The sequence below is a fragment of the Pygocentrus nattereri genome, chromosome 15 (genome assembly GCF_015220715.1).
Source record: "Pygocentrus nattereri isolate fPygNat1 chromosome 15, fPygNat1.pri, whole genome shotgun sequence".
NCBI lineage: Eukaryota > Metazoa > Chordata > Actinopteri > Characiformes > Serrasalmidae > Pygocentrus > Pygocentrus nattereri.
In genome coordinates this window covers 6,054,319-6,078,873 of record NC_051225.1, presented here as the reverse complement: position 1 = coordinate 6,078,873, position 24,555 = coordinate 6,054,319, and the positions used below count along the sequence as shown (strand labels likewise).

General features: G+C 41.1%; 1 protein-coding gene across 1 annotated transcript in view; it reads right to left on the bottom strand.

Annotated features, from left to right (window-relative positions):
- Positions 1-24,555, bottom strand: part of gpc1a (glypican 1a) — a 58,134-nt gene that overhangs the window by 3,763 nt on the left and 29,816 nt on the right. The window contains exons 2-8 of the mRNA XM_017693330.2: positions 17,378-17,536; positions 8,688-9,085; positions 4,723-4,888; positions 4,015-4,145; positions 3,746-3,883; positions 1,745-1,878; positions 854-1,029 (exon numbers count right to left, since the gene is read on the bottom strand). Coding sequence (XP_017548819.1) covers positions 854-1,029; positions 1,745-1,878; positions 3,746-3,883; positions 4,015-4,145; positions 4,723-4,888; positions 8,688-9,085; positions 17,378-17,536 — 1,302 coding nt within the window. The remainder of the gene's footprint in view (positions 1-853; positions 1,030-1,744; positions 1,879-3,745; positions 3,884-4,014; positions 4,146-4,722; positions 4,889-8,687; positions 9,086-17,377; positions 17,537-24,555) is intronic.

Below are 24,555 nucleotides of genomic sequence, written 5' to 3'. Positions count from 1 at the left end.
CGCCAGTCCAATAGCACCCCTCTTCTCATGCAGACATTTGACGTGTGTAAGCCATTTAAGTGACCTTCAAGTGACTTTCATAAATAAATCATATCAAAAGTAGTTTAATTCACGCCGGTGATATTAATGATGGAGTTGTTTAGGTGGTACGCTGCTTTTAGCCTGTTAGCTAGCTGACCAGCCTAATTCTAGTTAAGAACATAATTTGTCAGCCCCTCAGTTTAAACAAAAAAAGGGGGGTTAAATTCATCAGTACACTCCAGAACCCTCTCGAAGATCTGACTGGAAATAAATGAATTCTGCAGCAAGATAATGACCCCGAGCACACTGCTGAAAAGTTCAAGACATAATCATTAAACAAAGTAGCTGCTGGTGGTCTCAGAAAAATGGACTGGCCACTTCAGAGTGCAGACCTCAGCATCACTGAATGTGTTTGGGATTATTTGGATTGTGAGAAGCAGAAAATGCAACCAACTTCTAAGCCTGAACTTTGGAGGTGTGGCTGGAGATTTGAATGTAAGATGTAATAAAGATCAGGAGAGGAGACACTAAATTCTGAGATTATATGTATTTGATGATAAATGTATACATATATTGTTTTTCCGATAGTGAAAAATGCACATTTTGATGAAAAATGAAAACACAATACTATGCAAAGATCTGTACTGTACTGTATGTGTTTTTACTATGTTGCAAAGCATATCGCAACCACAATGTGCTTTTTTTGTCAATATTGTGCAGCCATACCTCATAAACTCATAATACCAAATAATACCAACAAAAACACAACTACAAATAACTCCCATAACTGACTCCCCTTGCCTTTTCCCCTTATTGCATAAATTCCACTTACTTGTATCCTGGAAATCCACATCATTGCCCTCGAGGGCGTTTTTCAGACGATTGGACATGATCTTCAGCTGCATGATCTGTTGTCGTATTGTCCTGTCTGGCTTGGTGATGTCAATGTCCACCTCTGGATTATTGATCTGATTGGCCAGACCATCTCCCATGATCTCAGGCAGGTACCTATTGAAATCAATCACAGGCATCACATGAGCTCTTGTCATTTTTCCACAACTACAGCATCATTCTGTTCCTGTGGTTACTGTCTAAGCCCAAGATAAATAAAACCATTATATAAAAGGGCCAATTTTATGAAAATCAGCAGACAGGCTCTGGTCTGAATCCATGACATTTCTATACAAGCCTTTATTAGATCAACTTCAGATTGTTATAGAAAACAATGCTAAAACTAGAGGCTGCAGCTGGCCTGCAGGTAGTATGCAGTGCCCTATTGTAGACACATGAATTTTTCATGGTTTCATCAAATTATGCATATCAATCTGTCCGAGGGGAAGCACAATATTTTACACGCCCCTCCTCAATGAATTATTGAGGACTCTAAATGATAGCTTGGTATTTTGTCTCACACACGTGAGTTTAGACACAAACACACAGTGATTAATCATGTGTGATGTCTATTCAATAAAGGGGTGTTTCGTGGCGATGAAAGGAGGCCGCAAAAGAATCAATAAAATTACCATGACTGAAAAAAGGACAAGAGGTTGAAAGGTTGTTTTGAGACCAATCTTGGATGTATTGACTGTGAGCTGTGGTCTGAATGTTAAATGTGGTTTTTAAACCTGAATTAAACGCATTAATACTGCATAACCTCCTGATTCAAGTGCCCCCATCGTTGGAAGACTGGCATAAAGTGCTTAGAGAAAACCGGCTGCAGTACCTGGCTTTGGCCATGCCGTTCCAGCACTTGTCATCATTGGAGGAGCCAGACGCTGCTTTACTGTTGCAGAGAGCAGAAGGCAGCTGGATCCAGTACAGCTGCATCTCCTTCAGTTTACTGGATACATCTGAGACCTGTACAAAACCACAAACAACATGCAGACAAATATACTGTCACTGGCATGTCAAAACCTCATAACTTCCAAATTTTATAATCTTCTTCTTCTTCTTTCGGCTGCTCCCTTTAGAGGTCGCCACAGTGGATCATCTGCCTCCATCTTGCCCTATCCACTGCCTCCTCTACTTTTACACCAACCATCTCCATGTCCACCTTCACTACATCCATAAACCTTCTCTGAGGTCTACCTCTTCTCCTTCTACCCGGCAGCTCCATCTCCAACATTCTTTGACCAATATATCCACTATTCCTCCTCAACACATGTCCAAACCATCTCAACCTGGCCTCTCTGGCTTTATCTCCAAACTGCTCCACCTTCACTGTCCCTCTGATCTGCTCATTTCTAATCTTGTCCAGCCTCGTCACTCCCAACGAAAATCTCAGCATCTTCATCTCCGCCACCTCCAGCTCAGCCTCCTGTCTTTTAGACAGAGCCACAGTCTCCAAACCAAACATCATAGCAGGACGCACTACTGTCTTGTAAACCTTCCCTTTCACTCTTGCTGCTATCCTTCTGTCACACATCAGCCCTGACACCCGTCTCCACCCACTCCATCCTGCCTGCACCCTCTTCTTCACCTCTTTTCTACACTGTCCATTGCTCTGGATGGTTGACCCAAGATATTTGAAGTCATCCACCTTTACGACCTCTACTCCTTGCATCTTCAACTTCCACATTTTATAATAATCTTACATAAATGGTGGTTGTAAATCATTTTGACAGACCAACAGAAATAATCCAGGATTAACTTGTGTTAAAAGGCCCATGTTGTACATCAGATGGCCAATTCTGATATTTGTATGGATTTATGTACCATTATTCATTTTTACAGTACTATTGCCTTATTTCTCTATATCCTTAAAATTAATCAGGCTGTTCTTCTATTTCTCAATCCTTTCCAAATGAATAACTAAGTTTTGAATTATAAAATATATTATCAGTATAACAAGTTGTGTAAAAAGTAGAATCTACATAAATTACACACATTTTAGAATTTTCTGTCAGTCTTAGCTTTTCATACGAAGGCCTTAACATGCTTAATGTCACACATTTGCTTAAGTTTAAACAGAGGTCTAGAACTCTCTATGTTTAAATGAAAAATGTTTAAAAGAATAAAATTAATACATTTCTGTGTGGTCTCAAACCTTTGGACTCGTCTAGTAACTTTCAAAACATGTTAAATGTATTTAAAGCTACACTACACAAGTTTTGGGGATTTGGAGACTCCTCTGGTGGAAATGTGTAACTGCATGCAATGTGCATAAGAACATTTTGCAATATGTCAAATAAATTTGATAATTGTGAGTGGATTGAAAGAGTATGCAAAGAGAACTCAGTCAAAACTTGTTGGAGGATGTGGCTTCCAAGGATATGAGTGAATTAGCTATTATTGTCATATCTTGATGAGTATAATGTTGATTTTGCATTTGAGAACTAAACATCGAGTCAGAATTTTAATGACTTATTATTTCAGGATTTACAGGCCAACTTGGAGCAGCACATACTTACCATATTGTAGCATGTATTTTTTTTCTCATGATGCTCAGTGATGCTATTTCTTTCAATTTTAACAAAATAATATTACATAATGCAGCTTTAATATTAGAAGAGTTCTGTGCCAACTACAGATGTTGACATTGAATGTCATATGTGAATTAGTTTTTACAATTTGCACAATTTTCTCATCAGATGCTACACTTAGTATTCCCCTCGCAATTCTGGTATCATGACCACCCTAATTCAGTCGGGTGTAACGGGACTGACAGGAGCAGCAGTTGGAGCAACAATGTTCCACAAGATTCAGTGTATTAGCGCATACATACCTGCACCTCCAGTCTGACAGCAGCTGTGGAGCTGGGTTTGTACTCCAATGGCGTCACTGTGCTTTCCTTCTTTTTGGGCTCCTCAGGCACTGAGCTCTGTGTGCCGTCCTCTCCACGGTCCCCACAAGCCTGGAGAACCTGCACAGCACACACACAATCAAAACAAGAAGTCATCCACGTGCTTCTGATGAACAACAAAAAAACCATCAATGCACCCAACTGAAATACATTTCAAAAATAATGAGCCTTTTTCTTTGAACTCTTCTAACCTTGCTGGTGTAGAGCTCCCTGTTCTCCTGCATGTGGAGCACGGCCTCGGAAATGCGTACGGGAATCGAGTGGAGAATAATGTCCATGCTTGGCTCCGTGCCAAAGCTGGAGGCCACCTGCAGCATAGTGTCTGACCGAGGAGAGAGAGTTTTTTTTAATCTACGATACAAAAACGTCCAAATAGTGACTTCTAATTATCTGTTTATTGCATGGTCATTCTTTACACCCAAATTTTCCCTGTGATTTTATGCCCAATGATGTGCTACAAGTGCCCCATTTAAACAAATCCAACATTTAATTTCCTTATAGAACAATAAAACACCTTTTTACAGCTGTATTCTTTCACATGTGAGTGTAAGACTTTTCCAGACTTTTAGAAAAGAGAAAAGACGGGTATGAACTCTGGCTGCTTTAAAAGAGGAGGGGAACAAAATGTTCCTACAGTAGTTGTAAATTATGTAAATTCGGGCAAATCTCAAGACATTTTGCTGATTCTCATGAAGAAAATATGTTCTTTTGTTCAATCCAAAACCTTAAAACAAGCCAAAGGATTACTTTTTGTTTACTGAGGTTAAGGATAGGGATGGATTTGAGTGAAGACAGTGATGGACCAGTATTTACATAGTGAAACATTGTGGAAAAACTTCACAAAGATAATAATACATTGTGTATGTCTGTGTGTTTGTGTGTGTGTGCATCTCACTAACCCACGAGATTCTGCCACTCTGTGTCCAGATCAGCCTGGTTAGCCAGACAGCCCTTCATGACGTTTTTGCAGTAGTTGGCACAAGGTTTGACCATGCCCAGGCCGCGGCAGTGCGGACAGTACACCAGCTTCATAATGGCACGGTTACACTCAGGGGTCAGAGGAACCTGAAAGAGACCATCTTTACGTCAGCTTCTTCACATTGATAATGGACACTGTAATCTTTAACATTTATCTGTAACAGAAACAGGCACAAAGTCTCATGGAGAGCTGCAAGAAATAAAAGTTGATGCATGGTCACACCCATTGTCAGAACACTGCATTTTTCCTGCTGCTTTATATGGACTTCTCATATGTTTTGTACTGTTTGTGGCATGTTTTTAGTTTACTTTTAGTAGTTTTTAGATGTATTTTTTAAAGTATGACTGGGCCATGGCCTTGGAGACCTTTCACCACAGTGGAAGAGTTTGACTGGGCCGTGGGCTGGGAGACTTTTTACCACATTGGTGCAGTCTGACTGGGCTACAGGCTGGAAGACTTTTCAAAATGGGGTCTCTACCTGGGCCATGGGACAGAAGACTTTTTACCAAAGTGGTAGAGTTTGACTAGGTTGGAGGCTGGCAGACATTTCACCACAGTGGCATGGCCACAGGCTGAAGGACTTTTTACCACATTGATGGAGCTTGGCTGGGCCATGGACTATGAAACTTTCCACTACAGTGGCAGAGTTTGGCTGGGCCATGAGCTGGGAGACTTTTTACCAGATTAGTGGAGTTTGGCTGGGCTGTGGACTAGGTGTTTTTCACTACAGTGCCATAGTTTGACTGGGCAATGGGTTGGGAGACATTTTACTACATTGGTGGAATTTTACTGAGCTATGAGCTGAATTACTTTTCACCAAGCTGGTGTAGTTTGATTAGGCTGTAGGCTGGTAGACATTTCACCATGGTGGCACGGTTTGGCTGGGCTGAAAGAGTTTTTACCACTTTGTTGGAGTTTGGCTGGGCCATGGACTATGAGACTTTTCACTTCAGTGGCAGAATTTAGCTGGGTCATGAGCTGGAAGACCTTTTAGCGCATTGGGGAGTTTGGCTGGGCCACAGGCTGGGAGACTTTATCTTGGTAGTGAAGTTTAACTGGGCCCTGAGCCATGAGACTTGCAGAGGTGGGGCATGACTGGGCCATAGGCTGGACTTTTTTCACCACAATTGTGGCATTTGGCTGAGCTGCAGACTGGAAAACTTTGTGATGTATCAATAGAGTCTGACTAGGCAGTGGGGCTGGGACAATTCAAATCGCGGTGAGGGAGTTTGACTTGGTCATGAGCCGGGAGACTCTGCACCATTACAGCAGAGTTCGACTGGGCCTGGAGGTTTTACACTCCAGTCGAGAAAAATTCAAAATATTTCCATTAAAACAAACACTTTCCAGTCTGAATTAAGTCAAGGTTGCAACTCAGCTGCATTGATCTGAGTTTTTAATCAATTATCAATCAAATCAAATATTTCGGCCACTCATCTTTGTACATTCAATGCAGTTTTAAAATAATTTTGATTGAAATAAAATAATAAATCCTATTTGCGTGGAATAATTTTTCTAACGAATCACAGTCAAATCCAGCTGGCCAACTAAACATATTGTAGGCTGTTTATTTATTCATTACAGAAAGTGTTTAAAGGTTGAGAGCAGAGCTCTGATTCGGCCTCTGTAACACAGACTGAACCCATTATCACAACATAATGCAATATTTTGTCCTGATACACTGGCCTAATCATAAGGGAGACACTTTTATGTTAGAGGGTTTACTCCTGCTCTGTAGGTAGTCTCTGGAAGCAGTGAGCTGTCGCATTGCGCCCTATTTTCATTCATCAAGGGAGCTGTGAGCTTTAGCTTTTAGAGAGGAAGGACAGCTGCTGTGGACTTGGACTAAATTTCCTTGAACAGTTTCAGTCAGGAGAACATTGGCAGAGATGCAACGTGTTTTATTCCTAAAGCTTTTTGGGACAAATTTAACACTCATTAAATTAAAGTACATGCTTCTTTTTCTGCAGTACATCAAGACCAGACATATGAAGCACAACCTTCAGAGAGCGCTTAGGCTGCTGTAACCAGCACGGAACAGCTCATAGACAAGCTAAGGCGTCCCAGCAGACCCATTACGTTTTAATGACTTTTTTCTTCATTAACCTCATGATGGTTTTCTTCATTAACCTTATCGTGGGTTTTAAAGGAACAGCCGAGCTTTTTTCTAGAATATACCCATATTTTGTAGTTTTCAGCATGCATGAAGTCTATGTCTGTGTTTTTTTTTGGCATGTGCAGTCTCAGATACTGACCAAAAATGACCTCCTTAGGCATGGAAAGAGCCAGTCAGCCCAACTGCCAGTAAAACACTATGGCAAGATATGATGAAGAGCAGAACACATGCCATCTTCTAACTCGCCTGAGACCATTTCACTTTCGATTTTCATGTTGAGAGCAGTAATCATGGTTGTGCATTCTGACCAATTTTTGTATATTTGAGTATATACAGTGCCGTGAAAAAGTATTTGCCCCCACCTGATTTTCTTTTCTTTTCGTTAGTCACACTTAAACGTTTCAGATCATTCAGCTAATTTTGACGTAAGCTAGACAACACGAGTAAACACAAAATACAGCTTTTAAATGATTCTTATTCCATTTATTAAAGATAAAGATTTTTTTCAAATCCTGTAGCACCCACGTGAAAAAGTAACTACCCCCCTAAACCTAATAACTGGTTGTCCAACCCCTGGCAGTAACAACTGCAATCAAGTTTAAGGTCTTGAGATGGGATTCAAGTCAGGACTATGGTTTTTGACTGGGCCACTCCAAAAGCTTCATTTTGCTTCTTGCAATTATCTCATCGATGGCATTTTCGTCCCTGTGCCTTTTTTATTGCTGAATCGTGTATGTTGACCTTAAATGAGGTAAGTGATAGAGATGGGTTCCTTTGTGACCTCCTGGATATCATTCTTGGTCAAATTTTGGTAGGCCAGCTACTCCTGCAAAGGTTTACCATTGTTTCAAGTTTTCTCCTTTTTTTAGATAATGGCTCTCACTGCGATTCGCTGGAGTCCCTGAGCCTTAGCACTGGCTTTGCAACCTTTTCCAGATAGATTTTGGATCTCTGTAAAACGTGGCATCATGTGCTGCTTAGCTTCATATCGTTCTATTTAGGTGATGTTTAGATTCAGCAGGTCTGGCAGTAATCATGTCTGGGTATTGCTAGTGAAATTGAACCCAATTGTCAAATTAATTTTTTCACACACGGCCAGGTAGAGCTGAACAACAACAATCTTTCCTTCAGTAAATGAAATTATCGTTTAAAAAAGCATATTGCGTTTACTTAGGTTGTCATTGTCTAATATTAAAAGTAGTTTGATGATCTGAAACACTGAAGTGTGACAAATATGCAGAATAGAAGAAATTTGGAAGGGGGCATATACTTTTTACAGTGCTGTAACTAGCTAACACCACCTAGTTACCCTAATGAGTGAATAAGTCATGCTATCTCTGATGTATCCTTGGCAACATGCTGAAGTTAAGCCAATTGTATTTTGTAGAAGCAAAGTGTAAGATGATGCTCAAGTTCAGAAAACAGAACTTCCACATTTCTCAGTAATGCTAAAATCGCCATTTTACAGACTTGTTGGTCTGTATATCTTCTCTCTCGACCAAATTCTTAAATAGTAATTTTAGTATTGAATAATGGCAACTGAAACAGCATTTGAGTAGATAACTCATATCTAGATAACTAGAACAGCCAGAATTCAGCTCTAAGTCAAAAGGTAAATAATAGTTTTATGCTACAAATGTTCACAGAATATGGCTAAATGCTCATTCAGAACACAATGACCAAAGAAGAGCATGTCAACAGTTTTTATGCTTGCAAAAATGAGTTTAAACAAACAGTGATACAAATTTAAGAAACAGTGCTCACTGTACCTGAGAAACCTTCCTCACGACCTCTCCAGCCATGTTCAGGCCCTGGACGAAGGTGCGGGCAGTGATGAACACGCGCACCAGCCGGCCCTTCAGCTCGCGAGGAGCCTCACCGAACGGACGCAGCGTCTCGGTCTGCTTGGACGCACACTCCAAGAAGTCATCTGAGATGAGGGAGGCAGCAGCCGGGTCGGAGGCCTTCAGCAGACGCTCCAGCAGACGCGCCCAGAACTCATCCAGCGCCTCCTCCAGGTTCAGCGCCGCACCTCTATAATACCGCCGCAGGTCCGAGTAGAGGTCCCGGAAGACCCCCGCATTGGGCCCATACACGGTACCCAGAGCTTTAACAAAAGCCTCCTCCAGCCAGCGCTCAGATCCGTTCAGGAGCTCCAGAAAATATGCTGTGGAGAAAAACATCACCAGCGGCTGGAGCAATATGAACATGTTTAATTGATACTGATACCAATTTCAGGGAGCTAAAAAATCAGATAACAAATAATACAGGCTGATATAATTTAATATTGTCAAAATGAGTGAACTGTCAAATACAATGTTTATTTAACTTAAATAAACAGGCACAAACCTAAAATAATAAGATAACAGAAATACGGTTTTAGGTGTTTTGTTGGTTTATGTTAATTAGCACTAATTTTTCAGCAATCCTATTAAAATAATAGTGTTTCAGTTCTCATCAAATCAGGGGAGTAGTAACGCTGGGCCAGAAAGCCAACCCCCACTAGATTTCTAACACCTCAAAAAAAAAAAAATCCTCCAATATCAATAATAGTAATAATAATAATAAATATCACAAAATGCAATTTGTCTTGCTCTTATAATACAGAATAAACCCAAAGGTGCTTAGCTCTTCCTGCTTTTTTCCACCTCAAAGGAATTGCTTCTGGTGAAAAATCTAATCTTTTTAGAACTGCAGCGGCGAGGCTAACATTGCTAAGAAACACTAGAACTCAATAGTCACCCAAACTGCTAATATCATTTCTGTAAAACACACATCGTCAACGCTTGTCCCCACCATCAACCTGTCCATGTTGTTTAGGACGCAGTGTGACTTACTGTGAGCTATAAAACTAAAAAGAACAAGACTTCAAAACAAAACACCTCTGGAGTAGAACTGCTGATCTAGAATCAGTGTTTATGAAAAACGGCCGTCATAAATACTAAAGACCCTAGATTCGCTTTCATGAATACAGGGCTGGTAATCACAAAGCAGGGCTGATTTTGGATCAGGGCCCATTTTCAGAAAGCTTCTCAGAGTAGAAGTGCTGATCTAGGATCTGCTCTTGTCAGTAAAGTCAAAGTAAGTAAGAGAGGAAACTGACCCTAGATCAGCTCTTCTACTCTCAGAAGCTTTCTGAAAATGGGCCCTGATCTAAAATTAGCCCTGCTTTGTGAATACCTGCCCGGGTGTCGTGTGAAATGGATGCCTGTAGTGGTGAAGTTTCGCATTTTTACAGCTCACAGTCATACGGTGCTCTAAACCACCTCAGCCAGTTCGCGCAACCTTATTGAAAACCTGGTTTTAAGCAAGTTGTGGCACGTTTTGGGGATGTATTTTCACACAAACGTGAAATTTGAGCTATTTTTTCTACTGACCTCTAGTGTTTGTTAGCAACGTTAGCATTGTTGCTCCAGGTCTAAACTAAAGAAGTAAAATTTGAACTTCATTCAAAAATGTCTTGGTTGATTAACGACATCTGGGCTGGGTAAATTTGATGACCACAAAAGCGCAAAACAGCGCAAACATGTAAACACAATGTTACCTTGCTCCAGCGTTTCTGTAGACTGTGGGAATTTAGCTAAGCTATGCTAGCTCCTAGTGTAGCTTACTAACTACCTGGCGCTAGCAAACCAGGTTAGTAACAAAGTTGACTGTGGTAAAGAAAACAATGTTGATATATTTGATGTATTTGAAATGTATTTCAAATGCTTTGCAATCCACGCTGAATACATTCCAAACGCTAAAATGTATTGCCATATGAACCAGTCGTGGGCTGGAGGTTAGGGAACTGGCCCTGTGACCGGAAGGTCGCCAGTTCAATCCCCAGAGCCGACAGTTCATGACTGAGGTGTCCCTGAGCAAGACACCTAACCCCCAACTGCTCCCCGGGTGCTGTGGATAGGGCTGCCCACCACTCTAGGCAAGTGTGCTCACTGCCCCCTAGTGTGTGTGCCCACTAGTGTGTATGTGGTGTTTCACTTCACGGATGGGTTAAATGCAGAGGGGACATTTTTTCAAGTATCACTGATTTTATTATTAGTTTTTATTATTATTTATTTAATTAAAAAATATATTTTAAACATGCATTTATTTTAAAATGTATGGGGACCATTACACATAGAAATGCACCATACAAAAATGTATTTAAAAATGAAAATGCATGGAAACAGCCAAAATACTTTGAATAATAATTTGATTAACTTAATCATTTGAAGTGTATTCTGTGTGAGTGTCTTACTGCATACGTACATGATTTATGCAGAGTACCATTCAAAACACAGTCAGTACTGTTCATTATAGTTTACCTTTGTTAAATTTACATACAGTTAAAAAATATAATAACCAATATAAAGAAGGGCATTTAAAAATATATATTTAACAAAAACATGGCTATTTTCATACATTGCAAAAATATATTTGATAAACACATTTGGCATATATTTTCCAAATGGGTAGTCATTCGTCCTACACATCCCTGCAAACTTTACCTGCTGTTATGCTGTCAGCTGTTATTAAGAAAGTAGGTTATTAATCATGTGCTGTATTGCAATTTTCTTTTCTCTCTGGTTATGGAAGCTACAGTGAAATAGGCTAGTAGGCCAGTTGATGTTTGTTCAGCGATTTCTCTGGGGAAATTTGAGCATTTCAGATATCTTAAGTAGCAAGAGGATAGTGGCCCAGTGGTCCCCTAGGGTGGACCAGCAGTGGCATGCGATCAGCAGGGTTCTGACCTTATCAAGCCAGCCGACCAACATTTGCTTGGTATCTGGGATGTTATTTTAATGCTAAAGTCTAGATTTGGGTGCATTTTACATGCTTGTGTTGCTGTAGCCATGACGGTGTTCTGTGTTAGGTTGAATTGCTATAATAAAGACAGGCTGGCAAGTAAATCTTTGTATAGACTTTATAAAGAAGACCATCGTTAACATCCCTGGAAATGAGTGATTCACCTCACATTTGGTGTATCGGTTCATTACAAAATAAAACAATCTGCTCAAAGTTTTCCGATTTATCTGTGAGTTTTGTGGCAATACCGATCCTGCCAAACAACATATCTGTTAGGCTCCAGGCTGCGTGAAATGGGTTTCAGACAAGCTCACATCAGAACGGTCACCAGGCCTGAGGTCAATTTAATTTAGGCAGCCTGTAGACTGGAGACTGTACTGAATCAAATTCACAGGCCATACTTTTCACTTACCGCACATTTCTATGGGCTTTTTAGATATATTAGACTGAAAATTAAGTTCTGCTGAATGGGCTTGGCTTCAAATGCAACTAATCTCGGCCCTGGTGGTTTCAGACCATTTTAGAGGAGGTCCATTCTCTGGCCTTCCAAAAAGGATCCATCAGTAGTCGTTGCCGAGTTATTTCCATAAGAGCACTGTGTAAGAAGTATGAATCATTCATCCAACATATAATACAGTATTTTTAACTCTCTATTTCAAAGAGCTATCTGTCATCGGGGTGTGATGCCAGGAGAGTTTTTAAAGTGCCGTGGTAAACATTGGTGTGTCTTGGGAGCAGATGAAGGGTGTGTGGAAATATTTGAGCTTTGTCCTCCAGCTCAGAAGCCATCCCGAGAGAAACAAGCGAGTGAACGGTTTGGAGCGAGTGCTGAATCATAGCTGCTGAATTTCCTTTGAAAAGATAAAAGATGAAACTTGTTTTTGAGCGGCATGTCTGCTTTTGGGAAGGTGGGTAAATGGCATCAGATAGCAGCTTGTTCAGATGAAAAGATTTGAGAAATGGAAAGAGATAAACGTCGTTCAAAATAGGAAATGGTCAGATTTATGGGCTAAGACTAGTAAGCAAACATCTTGGACATATGGGCGCTGCAGGCCTCACACATCAGTTGCATTCTGTTTTATTGGGAAGGCTTTGTATATTGTCCTGGTGGGACAATAAAATCTATCCAGTTTAAGTTAATAAAGTTGAAGAAACTTTCATATTATTTAGCTGCTTAAAACCTACATGACACTCACTTCTCAAAACAGTTGCAACCATGTGGATGGATGAATTGAACAGTATCATGTCCAGTGCTGATTTCAGGTAAATAACCCTTTATCTGAAATCAGCACTGGACATGACTTTATACAGTGAGAATGGTAGTGTATGAAAAATATGAGCTGCTAACTTGCTAACTAGCGGAGTTATCGAATACACCCACCGGCCACTTTATTGGGTTCAGTTGCTTGTTAACACAAATAGCTAATCAGCCAATCACGTGGCTGCAACTCAATGCATTTATGCATGTAGAGGTGGTCAAGACAACTTGCTGAAGTGCAGACCGAGCATCAGAACGGGGAAGAAAGGGGATTTAAGTGACTCTGAACGTGGCGTGGTTGTTGGTGCCAGACGGGCTGGTCTGAGTATTTCAGAAACTGCTGATCTGCTGGGATTTTCAAGCATAACCATCTCTAGGGTTTACAGAGAACGGTCCGAAAAAGAGGAAATATCCAGTGAGCGGCAGTTGTGTGGACGAAAATGCCTTGTTGACGTGAGAGGTCAGAGGAGAATGGGCAGACTGGTTCCAGATGACAGAAAGGCAACAGGAACTCAAATAACCAACCAAACTCTCTGAGGAACGTTTCCAACACCTTGTTGAAAGTCTGCCACGAAGAATTAAGGCAGTTCTGAAGGCAAAATGCGTCCAACCTTTTACTAGTACCTAATAAAGTGGCAGCTGAGTGTAAATTGTGTGTGATGTTGGTTGTTTTTGAGTTGCTTTGTGTAATTGTGAAGCCCAAAAATGACATTGCATGCCAAAAGCTGTTTAAAGTCTTGATCATGGAACTTTCATGCAAGGTCATGTTCTAACAGCTTAAAACTAGCATGAAACTACATGTAACCTGCATTGCATAATATAAATTCACATACTTTGTATGTGATTCTGCAGCCAAAACACTAACAATTATAAAAATGCTAGCAAACTAGTCTTGCTGAGTAATAAAGCATGTAGCTTTAACCAGAAGCCATAAAAGTAGTGGTTACTCCACTGAACTACACATTTTTTGATTTTCAGTCACATTGACAGAACATGCAAACATGTCTATGCTTTACAAAACCAAGGGTGGTGGATCATTCTCAGTGCTTCAGTAAAAATGACGTGGTTGTGCTGTGTTAGTGTGTTGTGCTGGTACAAGTGGATCAGACACAGCAGTGCTGCTGGAGTGCAGTCCACTCTATTAGACACTCCTACCTTGTGATAGCTCATCTGCTGCTGCACAGTTTGTGTTGGTCATGCTCTAGTTCTTCATCAGTGGTCACGGGACACTGCCCACAGGACGCTGCTGGCTGGATATTTTTGGTGGTGGACTCTTCTCAGTCCAGCAGAGACACCAAGGTGTTTAAAAACTCCAGCAGCGCTGCTGTGTCTGATCCACTCAGACCAGCACAACACACACTAACACACCACCCCCACGTCAGTGTTAACACAGTGCTGAGAGTGAACCACCACCCAAATAGTACCTGCTCTGTGAGGGTCCATGGGGACTTGACCACTGAAGAACAGGGTAACAGAGTATCAGAGAAACAGATGGACTACAGTCTGTAACTGTAGAACTACAAAGTACAGCTATACAGTAAGTGGAGCTGATAAAATGGACAATGAGCATAGAAATGAAATGAGGAGGTGGTCATAATGTTATGCCTGATCGGTGTATATATACCATGTATTTTGATATAAAGAAAGCTGCAGTTTTATCTCAGCCTGGCCATCTTTGTGGAAAATGTAAATAGTTTTCACAACAGGCCTCATTGCTTCGTCGGCCATCGTTGCTCACTAGCAGCTCAATACCGAGTCGCAACCACTCACACAGAGAGCCAACATCGTCCTATTTTATCTGATAACAGAATTATGGAGAAAAATGTTTTATTCACAAAAGAGACTACTTGCTTTCAAGTATCACAAAAATTATGCCTTATGGAACTTGTAACCGACGAGTGGTTGTGTGAACATCTTAGCGCTCCATGGACCAATGCAGGCTGTGAATGCACAGTGCTGGTTCCCTAACACTGCCTCACTGACTGAAATCACCCATACAATGACCTCCACACGCAATATATCTTATTTTTCAAAGAATGGCTTTATGCAGCAAGAAGGGTACTTCGTCTCCTGCTATGCTTCTTGTCATTACTGCCGGATACAGTCTATCATAGTTTATCATGTTTTAATGGGGGGCTGCTGGAGAGGGCCATGAAAGGCGCCTGCATGGGCTCCTACAGGGTCACTTGGTGTGACAGAGCAAGAACATTTCCTTCTCTCTTTAATCTGCACTTACTATGACACAAACCAGGAGAGAACATGTGCTTCAAAGTCCTCACCCTTCACCTCTACTGTTCATTTGGCCAGGTGCTCTTAAAGGGCAAGCATAAAAACACTAATCCAAACCAGATGAATTTGAATGAGAAAGCACTGGTGATAAAGTAGAGGCTGGGCTCAGTCCTGCTGGACCACAAACCCTCTAAAGGTCCTTTGTTTTACCTCTCTGCTGCCCCCTGTACTTTGGCTTTTGTCAAGTTTATACAGAAGCAAAAATAATGTCAGGGTCAGGACAGAAGTTTTCACAGCCTTCTCAGACATGCTTGAAGTACAATTAGAACCAGAAGCAGTCTTTATTACATTTGGAGTTAAGATATAGGTCAGCTCAGCAACGACTTAAGTCCTATGGGATAATTATTTATATATATAATTATTTGTAGAAAAACTTATTCTCAAGTCCTAGAAGAAGAAAAAATTGCCTTTAGTGATACAGTGATTTATGCCAGGCTCACACTTGGGGGCTCATGAGTTTTGAGGTTGGATTCGCCCCATCCAAAACTGCAAAATATGCTCCAATTTATTACTCAAAGGACTGAGTGTGTTCACGTATGTTGCAATCATATTCTGGCTTCTGCAGTTATCTGATTATTCAAATGGTCACGTAAACAGCATACTCTGATTTCTTAGATCAGGTCTAGAATCTGATGTGAACTCTTACTCTGATTTCTTTCGGATTTCTCAGTCTGCGCATGTGTGAGACAGCCGGTGGTACTGGAAATAAGCAAGTAGTGTTGCTGTGAGACGCAGCAAAACACTTTTCGTGCAATGCTGAAAGCAAATACGATGTGCTATGAGTCGTGTAAAATACAAATCTTAGCCTCTTCCATCAATTTACAGTCCAGTCCAGGCAGAGAAACCCTGATTAAATCACTTTTCCACCTACCTTGTATGGTCTGGACCTTCAGACTTTTCAGTTTAGTCCAAACCAAAATAGTAGGTGTGAAAGATGGTTTGGATCAAGGTCCAGGCCAAAGGACCAAAGACCAAAAAGAGGAGGTCTCGGTCCCTATCAGACTAAACCATAGCTCTGTTCGTTTGCAGTATGAAAACTTTTTTGGATGGTTCAGATTTTCTGACCAATTGCAGGAAATTGAGGCAGACTCTCATTACCCAAGAAGAAAAAGAACCTGGAGAGAAGAGGAAATGGGCCGTGGTAGCTCATGAGTCAACTTCAAAAAACACATAAAAATGCAAAAACTAATTTATTTTCTGATAAGATAAAACATTTTTCTCCACTGAAACGGAAAAGGCTACCTGCCAAATTGACCACACGCTGACGTCAGATGCTCCTCTACAGTGTCAAGTATGGGGAGACGCAGGCCACACAGACATTGACAGGACGCAGGTGTGTCAGGCACAGTTCTTAGGTCCACTTTCAATTGAAATGTGAAACCAAAACTAACCGGATCAAATGTATATAAAGTAACAAATACATGAGCTTTGGTTTGGACCTTGGTCCAGACTTTCAGGTGTGAAACTGCCCTCAAACTAGCCTGCCATAAAATATTTTTTTAGTGTGTTCGTCAATCAGTGCTCGCTCACTACAACGCCCAGCATGCAATCACACAACCACTAGGAATCCTTAAGCATAGTAAATCATGACTGCTAGCCACTGATCTAGATGGGCATTAATACATCAAATGTTGTTCTTTGCTAAGGGAATAATTTACTTCCAACTCCAAGATACTAAGGCAAAGAATGGATACTTTAAAGTGGGTTTACAATACAGACACACACATTTTCTAAACCTCTTATCCTTCTGGGTCATATCCCAGCGGTTACTGCGCACTAGGTAGGAAACACCATGGACAGGTTGCCAGTCCATCCCAGGCCAGACACACAGACATATACAGTTTACTGGCAATTTAGCATGTCCAATTGGCCTGACTGCATGTCTTTGGAGTGTGGGAGGAAACTGACAAAACCTGGAGGAACCCCATACAGACATGGGGAGAACATGCAAACTCCCACACAGAATGGACCCTGGTCGCCTGGCTGGGGAACTGAAAGCAGGCCCTCCTTACTGTGTTGCCTAGTTTACAATACAATACTCATCAATTCCAAATCAAAGTGACGTGTGATTCACTACCAGTATGATTGTGTGTTTGTGTTGTGGTTGAGTGCTTCTCTACTCACTGTCGAAGCTCCTGTACTGGGCATTGAGTGAAGCTTGGATGGAGCGTCCGGCCTCTCTGACCAGCCCCTCAAACTCCCTGCGGCTCAGGTTGGACAGGGTCTCCTCCATGGCACTTGTGCAGCAGGTGTATCCCTGCGGACACACTCGCAGATGCTCACCTGCCGAGAGAGCAACCGGATACACTTTGTTACAATTAATTACAGTGGATGTACAAAAAGCTTAGGACAGTTTATCCTTGGCATTATGTAATTCTGATATTATGTTTACTTTGAGTCACAATAATGACAGTTATGGTAATGATTTGAATTAAAAAAGATCTCCAATGGCACAGTTGGCCACTAAATATTACAACTGCTGCATTTTTTTAGTGCCCAGGTTCACAGTCACGCATGACTGAGAGTCCACCCATTGAGAAAGGTGGGAAAGACCGTGTAGTCCTTATCTGTCTGTCCAGTGCAGTGCTGGCCATTCATGGTTGCCTGTTGTCACTGTTGCATATTGTCACTGTTGTATCAAAACTTTGCACCAAATATATAAACATTTCTTATTTACACCATTTGAAAATGCCAACCACCCATTGCATTTTGTGAACACTTAATGAACCAATAGAAAAGACCTAAAATAACTATTTCTGCTTTACTTTTCATACAATCCTGTTCTTTCTTCCTTTTTTTCAGATTTTTTTCATTCAAGTTTTTGGATTTTTCCTTCTTTTTCACTCAGAAAGTTTGTCTAAAAGTGACTGTAACACAATTTAAAGAGAAATAATAATGCATTGTATTTGCATGTTGTTATTTTTTTACCTGAACAGAGCAGTGTATGGCAGAGGTAAGCATTGTGCTAGGCTAATGTTGGCTCCTCACTGTATAGCTCCAATGTTAGTGATCTATTGTCTAGGCACAGTGGGCCTTATACTGTATCTATAGTACTGTGTGAAAGTTTTAGGCATCTAAGCAAATTTTTAAACAATGTACCTCAGCAGTGAGTTTATCACAGTATACATTAGAATAAAGTCGTATTCATAGTTCAAATAAACAGAAAAACAATCAAAAGTAACAAGAATTTCTTGGGTCCATATTTTCCTTGACTCCTTCACAGCCGCCACAGAGACTCGTTAATATCATCAATTACATCATGAGCTCAATTTACTGAGCACTGATTGGTCGAACCAGGAGCTGCTTTTTAACTATATATAATACTGGGTTCCTCGAGGAGAGGCTTGGAAATGGTTAAACAATATATATATATATATATATAAAATCATTATTAATTAATATTCTATACATTTTGTTTATTCAAATATTAATTATTTTCTCGGCAAATAAACACAAACTACACAAATAAATAGATTTTGAAAATGTCTCTTGGGTGCCTAAGACTTTCGCACAGTACTATATACAGTGTATATTTAATTAAAACACGGTCATATCTCTAAAAGGGGGACAACACCAGAGACGAACCTCATGTGCAGTGTTTCCTCTCTGTCATTTTATCCTCTATGAAATAACCAGCTAGAGAGCTCAACTTCCTATAGCAATCTTCAAGCAGATCTAGGGACAGATTAATAAAAGATCAAATTTGTATTACAGAAAGAAATCTTATCTTACAGCATCTTATCTCAAGTCAGGAAATCTTAACCTCCTCGATCAAAGTCGTCAATGGACTGTCATGTTACCTAGCAACCAGTATCAGTACAGCTGAAACATAAACACAATCAAAATAATCAAGCTAGTTAGCTAGACAGCTAACATTAGCTACCGTTACTGAGGGAAAAAAGGTCAAACAAAACTAAATGCCATAAACTGAAAGTTAAGAATATTGTTTCAGTGCTTCGTGCTGTTCATCAGGGCGTCGCAGTCTCCAGTCTCAGTTTCACTTCCCAAACATTAGCCGAGTGTGCTAACATATAGCCTCCTAATAAACAGACACACGTTCAGCTCTGTCTCCTCATTATTCACCACCATCACTGCAATAGTTTACCTGATGAGTTTTCATCAACTTTAACGAGCAAAGGTAATAAGAGGGGGTGGTGGAGATTCTGTTGGTTTTTAAAACCCTCAGAAGTCAAAGCATTTCTCTCAATGTAGATAAATGTAGCGTCATTATGCTAGTTACAGTAAACTGTGCTGCCTGTCGCTGCATAAAACAATAGAAACAGTCAGTTAAAACTGAAGTTAAGACAGAGCTGGGTTTTTTGTTAAAGTTAGGGCAGAATTGAGTAAGTGTTGTCTAGTTAGCTAGTTTTCTTATGTGGAATTAATGGATAAGATTATGAACTAAAGAACTGTTGCTCTGTAATAGCATCTGCCCTAAATTCAGTCCTAACTAAAGCTGAAATTGCGACTAAGCAGATAAGATTTCACACTTAAGAAGTTTCTGTAATTTGGCCCCTGGTTCCAATTGTGACTCCTTAGTTCAAAATAATGCCTCATTTTCTTGAAATGTGACTTAGTAATGAGTTATTACCGTTTTATTCTTTAAAACAGTGACTCACAAAATTAGTTACTCAGGACTTATTTTGAGAAAATAAGGCAAAATAGGTCAGAATTTCCATAAAATAAGTAACTGTTTCGAAACACACATTCATGTTTGGCTGGTTTTCCCTGTTTAATTTCACTGCCTGCCTTCTGGTTGAGGACTGTATGATGTTCTACTTGACAGTCTTACAGATTTGTGGGTCTATAAACTGGTGGTTTTCCTTTGCACTAGTCCAGGCCAACTCTTATGACCTCTAAAGACAACCTGATTCCATGTTGTTTACCCAGCAGGGGAATCTCAGCACTCAAGCTAATAACAAATGTATGCACACAAGCATATGCATATGCATCAAGTCTAATTTACATACTGATGCCCTGGGCTGAGCACATTAAATCTCAGCACAGCAGCTAGCACATGTGGTTATCTGTCATGCTGCACTCCTCACAGACGCACATGCTTTCCGTAGCAGGTCAGCGAGGTCCTCCTGGTGGCAAGAACCTCTCTGAACCTGCCAGCCATGTAGCATGCAGGTTTTGTGCCTAAGCCTGACCCAGAGCAGGGCATGGTGGTGGGGCGGGTAAAAACACGGCGGCTCCCATGCATTTTTCATAGCTCCTGACTGCAGAGCAAGAGGAGAAAGTGTGCAGAGACGCTGTTTTATTTATTCTCTGATGCTCATCGCTTTATGACCAAGCCCTGGGCTGTCCAAGCGGCCTCCATTCATCTCTGGGTAAGTGCCCACAGATGCATTTAGAGAGGAATCCTGCTGAACCTTTTTCACTCAAAGTGCTTTTTTGCATCCTTTTTATTGTGAGGAATCAGAGTTGGATGTAAATCTTACTATGGACGTTACACACAGCATGCTATAGCAGACCACGCAGACTCAAATGAAACCATCCAAGTCGAATGCACCTGCAAAGTACCTTGAGATTTTTTAATATGGCCCTTTTACTGGTTGAGTTTGACAACCCTGCTCTAAAGGCTCGCTCATTGAAAGATATTACATAAAATACAGCACTATAAGGCAAAATACTCCAAACATTTTGAAATGTATTCAGTCAGATTTACCACTATTTTATCAGTACCGACTTTACATGTAGGTTGGATAGTAAATTAAGTGGCTATATTTGTGTTGTAGACATTGTGACACCTGGTCCCTATCACTTTGTTTCCATCTCAGTGATCCAACTATGCAGCAATCATACATGGAAAACCAGTGAGATTCATCTTTAAAGGTGTAAAACTACATGGATGAACTGATTTGAAGTGATGATTCAACTTGATTCTGGCATATTACCATCACAATTAATACATAATGCACTCGCCAAAATAAATTCACACTGCATTTTTAAAAACAATGCAGAATCATACAAAAGTAATTAATCAGAACAATTTCGAAACACGGTCAAATTCACGATGCATCCATGTTGGGTCAGATATTCACAAGGCTGTTCCACTTATGCCGCCTTCCTTTCCTTTTGTCTTTTGTCTCTGTTACCACGAGGGGGTTTTGTCTCTGTCGATCATGAGGGTGATTTGTCTCCAGCCCTCAGAGCAGCCCTGCTGTGCTGGTGCACTGCATGTGAGCAGTGAAGACATTAGCGAGCTGCCAGGTGCATGTAAACCAATATAAACCACTATAAACTAATATAAAACCATATAAAGCAATAAGCCGAGGGTGAGATGACAGTCAGCGCAGCGCCGCACGCCTGCTGTCCGCTGCCACTAAACACACTACAATCTCATTAAAACATCTCATCCTAGACCAGCACGCCGCGGCTTCCTCATCTCAGCCTGGCAGTGCCGCAGCGGTGTGGCCTGCATATCAATACGGCTGACAGAGGCCTCTCTCTCTCTCTCTCTCTCTCTCTCTCACACACACACATTGCCCCCCCCCCGACTCTCTCTCATTCAGTCTCTTCTTTTCTTCTCTTTTTCATTCTTCTATTCTCTCTCTTTTCTCTCTCATTCTCACTCTCACAAGTTTCCCATTAGGTTTCTCTTGTTTTTGTTCCTTCTGTCTCTCTCTCTCTCTCGTTCCCTCATTGCTTCTCTTCACAGTCTTGTTATCTCTCTCCTTTTCTTTCATCCTTTCTCTCACTGTCTCTTCCCCGTTTTCTCTCTCTTTCAGTCTCTCTCTCTCTCTGTCTGTCTCTCTCTCTCTCAGTCTGTCTCTCTCTCAGTCTCTCTCGGTCTGTCTCTCTCTCTCAGTCTGTCTCTCTCTCTCTCAGTCTGTCTCGGTCTGTCTCTCTCTCTCAGTCTGTCTCTCTCTCTCAGTCTCTCTCGGTCTGTCTCTCTCAGTCTGTCTCTCTCAGTCTGTCTCTCGGTCTGTCTCTCTCTCTCAGTCTGTCTGTCTCTCTCTCAGTCTGTCTCTCTCTCAGTCTCTCTCGGTCTGTCTCTCTCTCTCTCAGTCTGTCTCTCTCTCAGTCTCTCTCGGTCTGTCTCTCTCTCAGTCTCTCTCGGTCTGTCTCTCTCTCTCAGTCTGTCTGTCTCTCTCTCAGTCTCTCTCAGTCTGTCTCTCTCTCTCTCAGTCTGTCTCTCTCTCAGTCTCTCTCGGTCTGTCTCTCTCTCTCACTCTCTAACACACTTTGCTCTTTCTGTCTTGTTCTCCTTGTCTCTTTCTCCTTCTCTATTTCTTCCTCATTGTCTCTTGTTCCTTCTTTCTTTCTCTCCTTTAGTCTCTCTTTCTATATCCTCCCTCCCTGTCTCTCAGACGTACTGTTCACAGGCCACTGGGATTGTGACATGAATTTGACCTTTGCATTACATCAGCTGTAGCATGAGAGAAAGAGAGATGGCACGCACGTAACACAGGGAGAGATAAAGAAAGAAAGATGGAATGTGACAAAGAGAGGGAGAGAAAGAGAGAGCAAGACAGAAGTAGAGACAGTGAGATAGAAACAGAGGCAGAAAGAGACAAATACAGAGTACAAGATATAAAAAACCATTAAAAAATAATGAGAGACAGACAGAGAGAGAGAGAGAGAGAGAGAGAGAGAGAGAGAGAGAGAGAGACATACAGCAAGAGAAATACAGAGAAAGACAAAAGGGGGACAGAGAAAATGACTGAAAGTGAGAGAAAGTGAGAGAGAGAGAGAGAGAGAGAGAGAGAGAGAGAGAGAGAGAGAGAACACATCTGCCAACCAAATCACCTCATTTCTGTCTGAAGCATATGAGGTGTGGCTGCAACGTTCTGAGCGAGAAGAGACGGAGAGAATAAATGAAGATGAAGTGTCTCTTCTTGTGTCATGATGTCACTCTCAGCCCATTCGTTGCATGTGCGTGTGACTGATGTCACTGTCAGGTAGCCGTGGATACAGTGGATCACACCCTGATTAATAAGGAAAAATTACCTGTCTGCCGCAAGGAAAAATCCTTCAAGACAGGATTCATCACCGAAACACACAAACATCCAGACCAAATGGCGGAGCTCCTCACTCACTTGCTCTGCTCTACGTGTCTAATTAACTGGCAAAGTTTTTTGGGTTGAGCTGGTGGTGGCAGTTAGCCACCAGGTCACCTCTCAGCAGAGCTACTGGCTATTTCAATCAGATGAAGACGTGAGGACTACAGCTTTACCACTCTCTACAGCATGGACAGAAATCAGAACCCCAGAAACAAATACAGAAGCAAAGGACTGAAGGAAAAGCCTGTTCAAAATCAGAAGTTGTGTCATCGTTCTGTAGTCAATGTCATGCCCATATAAGGAACTCCAGCTCTGAGCCACTTTTCTCTATAGAGAAAATGAATGGTGTTATAGCTTTAGCATCTGTGGTAAACAAAAATGTTCCAAATCTGACATACTTTGTTCTCCCTGGATAGCAAAATAATATTGAAGGGGTACAGGAGTATGCACCCAGAAGTTGCAAACGGAGGTTAAACGTTGCGACAGCTGTCCGGCATCAACCCATTCACTCCGACACAGGGGCATCCCGGCTTGTTCAAAGCTCCATATACTGTGGAGCTCATTGCACGATGTTTCGTGCTAGCGAGAGTTACTAAAGAATATTCGGGGTCTCTTTCGAGTGAATCTCCCTGTATAATTTAACTGGACCGTGAGTACAATGTTTTGTTCCACCTCATGTACCACATGTGATGTGAATGACAATAAAGCCCTATCTTATCTTAATTTTATTGCCCCAGAACAATATCCCTTACAAAGGCTCTTTTCAGGGCTGTAGGTCACACTGGGAGTAATACAATGACAAACAAAAACAGAAGGAATTGGAAAAAGAAACAAAATCAAACATTTACAGTGTCTAATTAATTCAGCTGTATGTAAAAAATAAAGAACAGTATATACGCTGTAGTGGGGAGTTTAATAAACTGAGCAAGCACTCTCCACTAACAATAAGAGTCCTTGGGCAAGACTCCTAACACTACCTTCATCTACCTTTCTGAATAAGAGTGTCTGCCAAAAAGACAACAATATAAATGTAAATATACCAGAAATGCTCACAAATTGCTTAGTGTGAGTCTGAGGGGACGTTGAGGGAGGCTATCATCACCGATTAAACACCAGTAGAAGAAAAATGATCAGTAAAGAAGTAAACAATGAGCCAACAAGTAAACAATGAAGGAAACTTCAAAGAATGCATATTCATTTTGGCTACCCACCAAATCTGACATGCCAATGTCAGATGCCCCTCTACAAACCAATCAGTGTCAAGTATTGGGAGATACAGCCTACGTAGGTGAT